The sequence below is a fragment of the Mastacembelus armatus genome, chromosome 15 (genome assembly GCF_900324485.2).
Source record: "Mastacembelus armatus chromosome 15, fMasArm1.2, whole genome shotgun sequence".
Classification (NCBI taxonomy): domain Eukaryota; kingdom Metazoa; phylum Chordata; class Actinopteri; order Synbranchiformes; family Mastacembelidae; genus Mastacembelus; species Mastacembelus armatus.
The window spans coordinates 10,895,902-10,909,558 of NC_046647.1; the positions used below are offsets into that span (position 1 = coordinate 10,895,902).

At 38.2% G+C, this 13,657-nt stretch overlaps 1 protein-coding gene across 11 annotated transcripts in view; it reads right to left on the reverse strand.

The window, feature by feature from the left end:
• The window catches only part of LOC113131782 (neurexin-1a), a 231,017-nt gene extending 220,002 nt beyond the window's left edge, over positions 1–11,015 (reverse strand). For 8 of the 11 annotated variants that reach the window (XM_026309441.1, XM_026309440.1, XM_026309442.1 and 5 more), the window contains exons 1-2: positions 10,844–11,002; positions 7,960–9,298 (exon numbers count right to left, since the gene is read on the reverse strand). In XM_026309441.1, the coding sequence (XP_026165226.1) occupies positions 7,960–8,671 (712 nt within the window). In that variant the 5' untranslated portion in view covers positions 8,672–9,298; positions 10,844–11,002. Of the gene's footprint in view, positions 1–7,959; positions 9,299–10,843 lie in introns of all 11 variants that reach the window. The other 3 variants (XM_026309438.1, XM_026309436.1, XM_026309435.1) reach the window with 3 other exon arrangements.
• Between the last annotated feature and the right edge of the window lie 2,642 nt (positions 11,016–13,657).

Genomic DNA, 13,657 nt, shown 5'->3' on the forward strand with positions numbered 1-13,657 from the left:
AAGTTAAAAAAATATTAATAAAGCAGACTGAGCATCAAATGCAGCTGGGCTCTGAGTACTGTTAAGTTTTAGCTACACCGTCTGCCATTATAAAGGACAAAAAAAAGAAAGGTCCCTGGTGAAAATACCAGGGAAATCTAAAAAAAAAAAATAGACTGCAGTACTATTTTAATCATCTTATTTTGGAATTTGCTAGATAGATAGATAGATAGATAGATAGATAGATAGATAGATAGATAGATAGATAGATAGATAGATAGATAGATAGATAGATAGATAGATAGATAGATAGATAGATAGATAGATAGATAGATAGATAGATAGATAGATAGATAGATAGATAGATAGATAGATATTAAGGGTAAAGATATAGACTTTGCAAGACGAAGCATTCACCAAGTCACACTCCAGGTAAAAAAAAAATCCCTTGAAGTATGACATATAATCTACACTACACCATAGTCGTCAGGTTTATTTGTGCTCTTACAGTCACAAAGGATGTCACAGTCATGAAACTGAAAACTGAAAACTGATTTGTCTTAGCTCTATCATTAGCACGACAGCTTTCAAATTATGGCAGTGCACTGTCAACTTGTTTTTAGTATTTCAGACAACTCATGAATGATGACATCCAACCAGCAGCATCAAAGACAACTTATGTTCAAAGTGAAAATATCATCTTCAGCCTAGAATTTAAAGAGGCAAATTTTCTCCTCTACAGTTTTATTCTGTATCTTTTTAGGAGAGATCAAGCCATTCAGATTGCAGAGAAGAGATCCAGCAATTATGCAAAATGAAATATTCCACACAAAACATACAGGAGATATGAATAAAGGTGTCGTCTATGATAAACAAAGCAGTTACTTGTGTTTAAGGGTAGAATTTTTTGGTCCTGCAAATACAGCATCATTTTCTGGTTGACAGTGAACAGCATTCAATCAATGAATTATGTATTTCATGATATACCTGTAGTGTGAGTGCTTTCCTGTCACAATATGTCAGTGCCGCAACAGAGTGATGACCTGTCCAGGGTGTACCCCTGCCTCCTGCCCAATGTCAGTTCGGATTGAATCCAGCCCCCCGTGACCCTGAATGTCTCCAGATAAGCAGTAGATGATGGGTGGATGGATGATATACCTGCACTGTAAGCTCAACATGCCAGCTTATGCTTCTGCTTTCATAAGAAATACACTGTTCAGCCCAGTTTAATATGAGATTGTCTGCTTGTGTGTGTGTGTGTGTGTGGCATGGATATTTGGATGTGTTTATTTGTTCTGTGGGACGAATCCCGTTAAAGGAGGAATTTGGTGTCAAAGAATTTCGCAAACACCCTTTGACAGTCGGGACCAGTTGTATTTAAACAAGGCAAAAATCCTCTGGGAAAATCCCTCTAATCTTTTGATCCCAATATCTGTCTTTGGACTCAGAGACAGCAGTATACTATTAATCTGCTTTTGTCTGAGTGAAGCGGCAGGAGGCTTCTAGACAGAATGACACTTTCAGAGATACAGTGAAATCACGTGGTTTGCGCTCATGCAATGATAGACATGGCTGAAAGGAAACGCTCGTTCAAATTATGAATTCACTCACTATCCTGAAGTCACTGCGTTTACCGTACATTTTGTTCAAACTTTACTGAACATTTTATTTTTGTATTTACAGTGTCAAGGAAAAAAATTGTTATTTTGACTCTATGCATTTTCCACTGCATCTGTCTTTATGTAAGCATGTAAAAATCCTCATTCCTGTATATTCAAAGTAAACAGATTTTTTTTTTCCAGTTCATTAGTTCAACCACCCATAACACTCCCTGCCTATTCACTCTGTTGTTGTTGTCGATGTGTGAAGTTGAACTCTCCTTAGGGATACAACTTGACACAAAATGTGCAGTACTGACTTGAGGCACAAAGCCACAGCATCAGCTAAAGTGAAATTTCAGTTTGAAATGATGTATTTCTTCATACAGAAAGACAAAGAGTTACATTAGTACTGCAGTGACAGCCACAAATCATTAGAAAGCACCGCTCAAACATTTCTTCTGAGCACTGGGTTAACTTGTTTAGTTCTTAACTTCTGCAAATAAACATCACTAGATGCTGTTCCACCAAGATTTGACAGATTAAAACGTACACTGTGGACTATTGTGGAGAAAAAAAAAATCTCAATCCGGTCCCAGTATGCAATTTGCATTATGATGTTTCACGCCTCCTACTCCTCCATATATCAAGTGGTGTTATAACAGGTGGCGAGTCATCATTTTGAGAGATAATGTAAAACACTACCTTGCATATCTTGCAATCTAGGAGTTGCCAAAGTCATCACATATCAAATTCTACTGGCAGGACATATTATTAACCATATTAAAGACCAGGAAATAACCATTGTCTTGAGAAGGAAATATAATTCTGCTTCTTTAAGGTACAGGTAGACTTCACAACACTCAAACAACAGCCTGTGATTCAACCCCTCAACCGACTGTCCCACATTTCACCAGGCCTTTTCTGGTAAACTGTTAAACTGTTAAAGTTAAACTGTCCTTACATGGATCAAAGCACAGATAGCTGTTACAGTAGTAACCGTATTATTCAGTAGCAGAACACAAATTTGTGACATTATAAGAAGTGAACTGTAAATCACTTTCCATCATCAAATTTGCATGTGATAAACATCACAAAGACAAAGGCATGACCAAAAATCTATACACTGCTAGAATCCGTCTTTAATATACAGTAAGAAACAAATCTGTTGTGATGTTTGGTTTAATAATTGGTACTTTTCATATACATAAACCAGTTGATGATCATGATTCAAATGTGAAAAATATATGTGACATAATCTCACTTGTTGTAGGCTGCAGTCATTCGCAGTACTCCGTTGTCACACATTAGCAGCTTATTCAAGTGAGTTAAGTTACCTGACTGCCTTTACCGCAGTGAGTGATGGTAGTGACAGGAATTTCTAACTATATCTTTGCAAGCACCTAGAAGCTATGCTCTCGGCTAAACTCATAAAATTAAAGTGCAGTTATTTACTGCATCAAGTCAATGTGAGTTAGCCTGTGCATTACATAACGCCCAAAATGAAAAATAAAACGCTGTACACTCTTAGTTGAGGTCTGCCCTACATTTTTTTTTTTTACCTGCACTGATTTATATTTGGCTAATGTACGATGAAATAAACAACATCATTCCAATGTTATCAGGATAAAATATGGAGCTGTGCAATGCATCTTTGTTATTTCTCTAATGAGAAACAAAAGGACAGATTCTGGGAACTCTGTGGCCATAGAGCAGTGCATTTAAATAATTGTTTTAACCAATCAAAGTGATTTATGTGTGCGTGTATGAGTGTGTGTGTGTGCGTGCGGTCATGCAAGGTGCAAGCTTGTGGTTGGACAGGGGAGAGTTGACAGGTCCGGTGGCAAATCCTGTAATCCTTTGATTTGATCAAAAGAATACAACAGCTTTTAAAAATATTTAATGGAAAGATGCATTTAAAACTTCAATGTACTTTACAGCTGAATCAGTGGGCTACCATGTGGGCTATAGGTAAACTGAGAGGACAGATCTGTATCACAGATTCTGATTCTGACTTTGATAAATCAAATAGTATGAGAATGCTTCAGGTCATAACACTAGTTTTAATAACTATTTTACATTAATAAAATGATCAAATCTATGCACAGACAGTTGTTGCAGGGTGGTGCTCTGCATGGGGAGAAAGTGAGCAGCAAAACTGCATTACCGAGTGTGAATTAGTGTAATTGTAAGCACAATTTAGTGCACGTTTTCATCCAAAGTGACTTAAGGTAGCATGAGTTCATACAGTTTCAGCCTGGATGGTTTCTTAATCTTTATGTCTTGCAATGTTAGCACTGTGCTGACCTGAGCTATAAAGCATTACTGGTCTTTCTTCATTGCGGGTAGTGCATCAGCAGGTTGTATATGGTCTAGTGTCCAACGCAGTGATGCTACAGACATGGCTGAGAAGAACATAAAATATGGTTGATGTAAAAAGATCAGCATGGAGTAATAATCTAACAGTGGTTTTGTTCCAATAAATTACAGATGTGAAGTATTGCTGTTAACTCAGAGCAGTTGCTCTTTGTTGATACTGTTTAGACTTTTAAGGCAAGTGAATCAGTTTTAGTGCTTTTCCTTTTTTAACAGACACATGAGAGGGAGAACGTGATAGACCAAGGCCAAACATTTGAACTAGCCTCTCTCTTTTTATTTATCTATGCATATTTTGGAAATTTAAGGGATCCCATCTTCCCAGCTCTGCAGTCTGTTAAATTTAAAGCTACAATTTTTTTTTTTTTATGTTAACAATGGATCAAATGACTATCTGTAATGTGAGAGGGCGTGCTTGTAGTGATGAACCCAGAGAGAATTATCATTCGCTTCTACAGTTCCCTACGCTCTGTAGAGCTTATTGTTTTAGTTTAACAGCCCACAAATGGGTTATTTTGTTTAACATTGTTTTGTTAAAATATTTTCAGAAAAAAATAAAACAGGCACCAAACAGCAGACATTAGCAACTAGCTGGTGACCAGAGTCCTTTTTATAAAAAGGACTCTTTTTCATTAGTTATAAATTTTTTTTTAAAAGGTATCATGTAAAATATTAAACACAAATGTGTATTTATATATTATACATGTATATAATCTACACCAAACCAGGACTGAGTAATGGACTTAAGTTGACTGGGTTACCAGAAACAAAGCTCCTAAATGAATGCTAATGTTGCTCAAAATCCTCTAAATGTCTAATTTCACATTTCCCCAAAACAGCTTTATGTGATGATGTAGTATAAGCCAAGTTGTAAATTTTGCATTTACAGATTATTGTGCTAGACCCAAGTGGCCAGATGAAAACTTATTCCCTCTACCTTTAGTTTAGAAAACATCTGCTTTGTCCAGCCCAGCTATATATGTCAGACAATCAGCACACTGTGGACAGTAAATATAGATGATGAAGTATTGCACTGCCTCCTAAAGCTTCCAAAATGCAAGACAAACCTATTACCAGTCATGAATGGTGGCATGTGGTTGACTGTGTCAGAAGACAATGCAATTCTAAATATGTGCCTGCCTGTATGTTTGGGTGAGAAGGGTCTCAGTCCCACACTGTGTTTTTTGGCTGTCAGGGGTAACGGCAGCAGGCGGCTCTACTGACAGATTGTTTGTCTTTGAGGCTTCTGTTGTGCAGTCTTGTGGATCTAATGACTTTAGCTTAGTAACCTGTCGTTTCTCTTCCATGGCTTGACACGGTAATTCAGGCAAGACACGTATAATAAGTGAGCAGGTGTACAACAGTGAAAGTAGATCTTCAGGTTGAGTTTCAGATGCTTCTCTAATAGCTTTGCCACCAACCGCCTTGAACCTTGCAAAACCATTTCTCTATTCAGGAACTCCTAAATTTGGAAAAATAACTCATATGCCACCGTAGCACACAGTAGCTTTTATATTCATATAATGGACCTGGTCACAACTGCAGTGATATACAGGATTCATTACATGGGCCCCTTTTAAACAAAAACTGTTTATACATCATTCATCTTAATGTAATCACTTTTTAATTTCCCAGTTTTAATCCTCCTCTTGTATTCTTAAGTTACAGGCAAGATCACAAAAAGTCACCGTCTATAAAGCTAATTTGCTTTGTCCTCAAATCACAGCAACCTTATACTTTAAAGAACTATAACCCAACACATCTCAGGAAAATAACAAAGTTTACTTTAAGGTTGTATCTAGAAATACAAAAATGAAAACATTTAATGTTCAGAGTATTTAAGGATAAAGAAAAAATATGACAGTACACTAAATGTTATGTTTTAAAATAATAATCAGTGTCAATGATCTTATTGACAGTATCTTTCCTAACAATTGCTTATGCTTTTTATATCAAGAGTCACCAGCAATTCATGCATTACTTTGCTAACTACATGACTACCACAGCTTCCTCGAGATTATATCATCTGAGAAAACTGTGAGCATGCATTGTGATTTATGCATAAAAACACTGAAAGTCTTCTGAATAAGACTTTATTTGGATGTTGTTTACATGTCCATGCCTCTAATATCCTTCTACTACTTCGCTCCAGCTTAAAGCATAATAAAAAGGCCAAATGGGCTAATGTAAAATCTCATAAACTACTGACTCCAGTGGCAAGCAAAATATCCCAAGTGCAATCAACAAATGTGATCCGTCTTCTTTGTAAATGTCAATGTCAAATGCAAGCTGCTGTCTCACAGCAAACACACTGACAGATTGGCAAGCCTTTTAAAGTCAGCGCCCAGTGCACAGAAGGGTTTGATTGACAGTTTTCATCCAATTGACTTTTAGCACAAAAAAAATCTTTATGTGTCCGAAATGCAAGTTACATTAACATAGTAAGTTAATGCAATAATCAATAATAGAGTAAAATATTGCAGTAAAATACATGGAAATTCTAAACAGTACAGTCTGCATTTGGAAAGAGAAATAATAGTATCATTTCGCCATAGTTCATTTTTGATCTGGATATATTCAGGGTGCTTTGAAATAGCATGGCAATACAGCCTGCTATTTCTCATTGATGTGGAGTAGTTTAAATAAACAAAGACTTAATGCTGGCCCACGTTGAAAGCCTGTTAGTGAACTACAGCAACAATCCTTCATTCTGTCAGTGCATTAGGTTGGTAAAAGATCCTGTGCTCCCTCCTGCTGTATTTCCACAATCAACAAAGCCTGAACACAGCAGAAAATTATACATGGCCTACACAGCATTTAGAAGACATGTTAATTTGCAGTTGTATCATATCTGCTTCAGTAACTAATAGTAATAAGAGGAGAATATCTTACGCTGCAGTAGTGAGTTATCATGGCTTAATGTTAATGCTCGATTGTTAAAAAAAGATTTATGTGCTTGAATAAATATACATTAGCTCATGCATGTTACAGTGACTCAAAATCTATTCATTTTTGAGTAAACTTCAAAAACATATACACACATTACACACACTCACACACACACACACCCCTCCCCTATCGACACTCGACCTGACCAATAAAACTCCTCCTTCACCGCGGCAGCAAACCGCCAACCTGTGGGAAGCTCTGCATTGACTAACCTGAATACTGACAAATTGTTATTACAAGCAAATTAATAATGAGCAAAAGAGATCATGATGATCACAATATTATGCCACAGCATAGTGATGCTATTCATTCTACTGCAAAGAACCCCATGTTCTTTTGGTGTATTGATTAGCAAGGTCTCTCTCTAGCTCTTTTATTCTCCTGCAGTACACTGCTCATTGTTTTTATCTTTTAAAAATCACCAAGGCCCATGCTTTTAGATAGATATTGAAGCTTGGTCATGTTACAGTTTTTTTTTCTTTCTGTTTCTTTCATGAAAATTATTTGATAACCACGAATCATAATTGTTTATGGTTAATATCCACAGTCAATCAGTGGATTAATAACATCACTGTTACCAACGGCAACCTCACCCACTTCAATTTTAGGTTTGTTGGGCTCACAATTGTATAAAGCTATTGTGCGTGTTTGCCTCTACTGTATGAATTCAGTGATGTCATTCATGTTTACTCTGTCTGACTCGTAGATGATTACTCCATTGGAGTAATCCATTGGAGATGGCGTTTCATAGGTCAACCAATCCCTACAGACCTGTTTGATAAGAATGGAAGACACCTTAGGGGATGGAAAACACCTGCATATTTTACTAATGAGGCCTTGCAGGAGATTCACTCATTACAAACAAACTGTATTGTAGATCAATGGCACAGATCGTAAGACTAAGAGAAACATATGGCTTTAGCCAAACCGAGGAAGGGAATGTAGGTCTGATGGTAATTACAAAGGGTACTTGACTTTATAAAATCAATCCATGTTGAAGGCTATAGAGGACATGTTGTACTGACTGTTGGTTCCAAATTGAATCCATATGTCTTACCTTCACTGCAGTCCTTTCCTTGGAAGCCTGTCCGAGAGCAGTCACATGTTGGTTCATCATTAACTAAACTGCAGACTCCTCCATTTAGGCATATATTGGCTGTACCGCAGAGGTCCTTCAAGACCCCTTCACTGTTGATCATTACAGACTCCGTGTTGTTGACCTTTATGTCTGTTATCCATCCAGTGAAAGGCAGCTGGTCCTTGACCACAGCTGATGTCAGTCGTAATGCCACAGATCGTAATTCCGGTGGTATTCCACCAACAAACAAATGGCTGAAAACAGTCATATCCCGTCTCTTCGACTTCACCTCGACCCACTTTATTTCACTGTCCAGCATTAGGGTTGTGTTCTTAAAGTTTCTCCTTATCGTGACTGCATGCCATTGGCTGTCGTTGACTGCTGTGTCAGATATGACAGTTGCAGGCTCGGCACAGAAGATCGAGAAACGGAGGCTGAGTTTACCATTGAGTATGAGAAGTTCTAAAAAGTCACAAAATCCCTCATCGTCAAAGTAAACTAGCAGACCATGGGAACTTTTTGTTTTCATATTGAAGCTCATTTCACTTTCGCAACATGCATTCCACACTGGAAATCTAGCCCACTGTCCTTCAGCACCTGTAAATTCTAGACAAGTACCTATTTCTACAAAGCAACAAATGAGCAGCCCAACCCATATGATATGGGCACCACGTGGCTTTTGTAAAACCATCGTGTGATCACAGATTCTGTGTAGGAGGATAGGGACGTACGAGGCTGAATTTACTTACAAGAACCTTTTCTTAATCAAGAATAATGATGGGTTGAGAGTAGAGTGGCGTACGACTGATTGTCTACATGGATCTACAGGTGTGAACTGATGCATTTTAAGAAAAAAGATTAAATGCTATAGTAGATTTCCATAGCAAGAGGCTTGGCCAACACTTATTTCCTGGAGCAAATAGCATTACCTCGTACTGTACAGGCCACTGGCCAAATCTCTCACTGTTTGCGCCAAAATAGTATGAACTGTTTAAAGGTCCTCTTTGCCATGGCTATTTAAAGCAAAGTGACAAGGATTCAAATATCCATTGGGCACACTCAGTCTAATTTATGTAATTATGGAACAGTCCCTTCTGGTGCCGGTTAGAGTGTGCACGGTTTCACTTGAGTTGAAATGGCAGCTTTAATCGTCATGTTCATGCCAACATTCTTTGGCGGGTAACTGGAAGCCTTGCTAGGGGCTTTTCACCCTACATCCTCTGTAGCAATGAGAAAGAAATGCCATATGGTGCTGCGTTGGCTGATAAGCTCAGCGAAAGAAGCTGTCTGTGGAGGCAGTCCCCATTCCCAAAGCTCTCTGCAAAGAGAGAGAGAGAGAAAAAAAGGACATTTCAATACAGTATCACTATAACCATATCCATTTCCACTTTGGCCAAAGCCTTAACCAAGAATCTGAGTTAATACAGTGATTAAGGCAGAGCAGCCATTCAGGGACTTGTACCCAGAAAGGCCTTTGCAACAACAAACACAAAGCATTTGATTGGATACATCACCAGAAGTGATGTGTAATATCACAGTCAGTGATTCATTACTCATCTCAGGGGCCGAGCACTGTCGGAAACATTGTCCTTCCAAATGATTGAAAAAAAAAAAAAAAACATGCCACAAAAACCATCAGTGAATGATCTGTGATCCATGGACTTCATCGTTAATCGGACCCATACGTTCGCTCATCTAAACACAACCCGTGTAAACAATGTGTGTTCCGCTGAAGTGGAAATGGATTTATAACTTCTTTTTTTTTTAAGAATATCACTTTTATTTAGGCTCGTTACAACTTGCGAAAAGGAAAAACGACCATTATCAGCAGCATTCCTATATACTGTAGGCTATTGACTGGCCTGCCCTCTACTGAACACCTAACATGAGGGAAAAGTGCGTCATTTGATTCACAATGGTTGGTTTGTGTGAGACGAACCAGCCGGGCTGCCTCTAGGTCTCAGTCAGACCCCAAAATGTGATCTTCCTAATATTCACCTCGTCACTGTTCTCGCTCTCTTGGACAAATTCCACTCTATTGAACTCCTAAAAACCAAACGTGTTAAATATCAGTATAAAAAGGCATAAACCCGATTTGAAATCTGCGCATTTAGTTTGCGTTTCAAAGAAGGGAAAAAAAAAATTGTAGCCTAAGCGCTGGACGGGATCGGATGGATTTAGCCTACTCAGGCACCTCACTTAAAACAGACGGAGACATCTCGATTAACAGCGACTGGGACCAACACCAGTCGGACATTTCAATTATCAACATGCTTCAACTTAATATGTCTGGATAATCTTGGCCCACATTTAGCGTTTAGTGTATTTCTGCCAAAAACGGGACATCCTATTTTTCTCCAGCATCTCATCAATAACATGCCCCGTGTCTCAGCATCTTACCCAAGAAAAGGGAGCACAATAAATTTCACTGTTGTTACATCTGCAGCATTTTCAGTCGCTCACAACTAAAAAAGAAAAAAGAAAATAAGACGAAGCGTTATTACTATTACCTTTGCGTTTACACCTTCACTTCTACGGGACCCTAAATAGTTGCCAAGAGAGAGAGAGAGAGAGAGAGAGAGAGAGAGAGAGAGAGAGAGAGAGAAAAGCGATTTCATTCAAAGCGCCGGGGGTCGAGCTCTGGTAAATCACGGTGTTTTTTTTTTTGTTTTTTTTTTTGTGTGTGTCTGTTTGAGAGCTTCTAGCTCAGATCCTCTCTGGCGAAACCTTCACATCAAGAGCTGCCTTCAAGTCAATCAGAGCATCAGCGAGAGAGAAAGAGACGTGTCCACTTTCACTCATAAAACTCCTATACTGTACAAAAAAAAAAAACCCGTACAGGCTCATTGTCCAAAGAAATTACCTGAAATATGTCCTCCTCCAAGTTTGGAAAAATAAAGAGAAAGAAATAAACAAACAAACAAACAAAAAATACGACTGAAGAGAAAACGAACCTACGGATGAGGAGCGCGGGGCGAAAATCCAGTTATCTTTGTGGAAGAGAAGCTGCAGTCTGGTTTCCCTGTTGAGCTTATCCAGCGACTGTCAGGAGCCACAGACAGAGCACATCACGTGTCCCTCCGTGATGTCTACCGGGGAGGGGCTGAATGCAGTGCCTTGGACAGCGCCTCTGCCTCCGTGAGCATCCATCCTCGGACATTTATGGCACAGGCAACTTTGGAGATAAGGCTTGTAAAACTGCTGTGATTGATTAATTGATTGCACTAAAGACGCTAAGCGCAGGGGAGCAGTCAGAGATGCTTTAGGCACATTTGGAGCGAAGGGGCAGTGTCTTTAAAGCAAACTGCAACAGTTTCTATTCCAAAAATGTGTATATTATCTAGCTTAAAAATCGATTCTCTTGAATTATTGCCGCACAAAGCAAAAGAAAGGAAAGGAAAACAGCCCACCAAGAGTTCTCAGCTGAGAGATCCAGCTGAAAGATTAAACGCTGAAGGAGTGTTTGATGCCCTTTTCGCAAAGCAGTACTTTATTTTTCATAGCATGTTTATGGCACACTGTATATTTATTATCTCCTCCAGTGTCTCTAAGGAGGTTGATACCGTATTTCATACTGTATGAAATGATAAAAGGAAATAAGCATATAGCACATACTTTATAGTCTACATTTCTGTCTGAAGAGGATCTACATCAACAAAGTGTTAATGCGTTTTCTTTTTTTTTTTTTTTTTCTTTTGTATCAGTAGGCAGGTGTTTTGTTTTTGCACAGGATTGTTTTTTCCTGGTAATTCACACTGGAAATTCCTGGATTAATCCAATAAAGTAGCTACAAGCAGAAGGGTGATGACCACTGATGACCTCAAACACCACAAATGGTGAAAACAGTGGACTCCTAATAGCACACATCAATAGTCTGGTTCCTTCCAGTAACTATTTTAAAGCTGGAGCAATTAACCGACTAAGGCCAAAGGTATCGGGAAAATGGGCTGCTGACTGTGATATTGCTATAGAAATGCTGAGGACAGTGTGTGGAATGAGTAAAATGAGCACTAGTTCAGTGCAACCAGATGTCCTTGAAGAAGGCACTTGAAGAATGACAGTTGCTGAGTGGGAGGACGCACAAAGGTAAAAGAAAAGCCTCTGATATAGTGCTATCATTAGCTCGGTTTAAACAGTATAGGAAAGGTCACTTACTGAACGTGTAGAGACAAATTTTCAAATTATTCCTCAATGATCATCTGCAAATACATCCTAACGTAACTTGCTAGAGTTTGATGTTGATGCTTGTTGACCTCAAAAGTGTTGACATGAGTAGTACGTCATCTCCTTTTGTTTTTGTATGTACAAAAGCTGAGCTTTAATGTTAAATTGGATAATACAAAATTAATAATTTAGTTGTACACCTTATCTGCTGAGTATATTAAGTCACTTTATGCTAATTTCACATGAACATTATAAATGGATGTAGGTTTTAGCTACATATTATCAAGTGTCCCTGATGTGTGTTTCATCCACGCAAAGCCAGGCCGTGCATCTGAATCTATAGACTTATGTCTGGTGCAATTGCAGTGCAATCAGTCTTTTGGTTCAGTGGTGAGAAGCTGCCTGTCGTCACTCTATATGCAATATGTGATCAAAAACCTACGGCGAGAACACTGTATTGTGTTCTGGGGGATTTCGCCTGAAAATATCAAACCTGTGCTCACAGATGATATATCAGTGATGAATGAAGACAGGCTCTATATATGAATAGTAATTGAGTCAGTGATGGGGAAGTTATTTGAATTAAATTATAAGTATAAATATATAATTACATTAGTGCTGTACTTCAGTGGTATATTGTCTTCATAGATAGATAGTGTGGTGTTTACATGATATTTGGGAACAGCTGATTATTATTTTACAGTTGTCTGACATTGAAATATTGATGCTATCATTCATCATTAAACCTTTAACTGGCCTTAGCTTGTTAGTGGTAACTGCGAGGTTACAGCTCAGTCAGTTTGTGATTTGTAACATTAATACACTTGACATTTCAAGTTACAGCACTGTCATACATTTTAATAACTTTGGATGTTGTTATATATGTACCTTCAAGGTGTTACATTACATTTACATCACTGGCATAGAAGAAGCCACTTTCTCTTTGGTGGCCCAGTGGAAACCACAATTAGTAACTAGTGCAATATAAATACAAATCTGCCAGTCCAGACAGTAAAGACTGTAAATGCTAGTTACAGTGAAAGGGAAGACTTAAAATTAAAATGACTAAGTGGCAAGATTGATGGAGCAGTTTTAGTGCCACTTAAACTAAGTCTATCATGTGTAATTCAGAAACTGGATTATCTACAGAGTGAACGTTCAACCCATCACTGTTTCATTAACTTCATAAGACAAAACCTCAACATCATAACTGCAAACAGACAGATTTGTCTTTTGGACTTAAATACTGCAAGACCTGAAGTTTAAGACAAGGCATTTTTTTCCACTTCTGAGGTTATAACGTTGCTTGTGTACGATGACAGATTGAGAAGAACAAAGATATGGTGCATTCAAGATTAATAGAGGTCTCAGATTTCTATGTTCGTACTGGGGAAAGAGAAGCTTTTCGTTCATACTTAAGTAATCTCAGATTTTCAAAGTAATCAAAGTCAAAAGTTTAAGAGTCGGGCAACCTTAAAATCAGTTCATTTCATTAACTTCATTACCAAAGGCT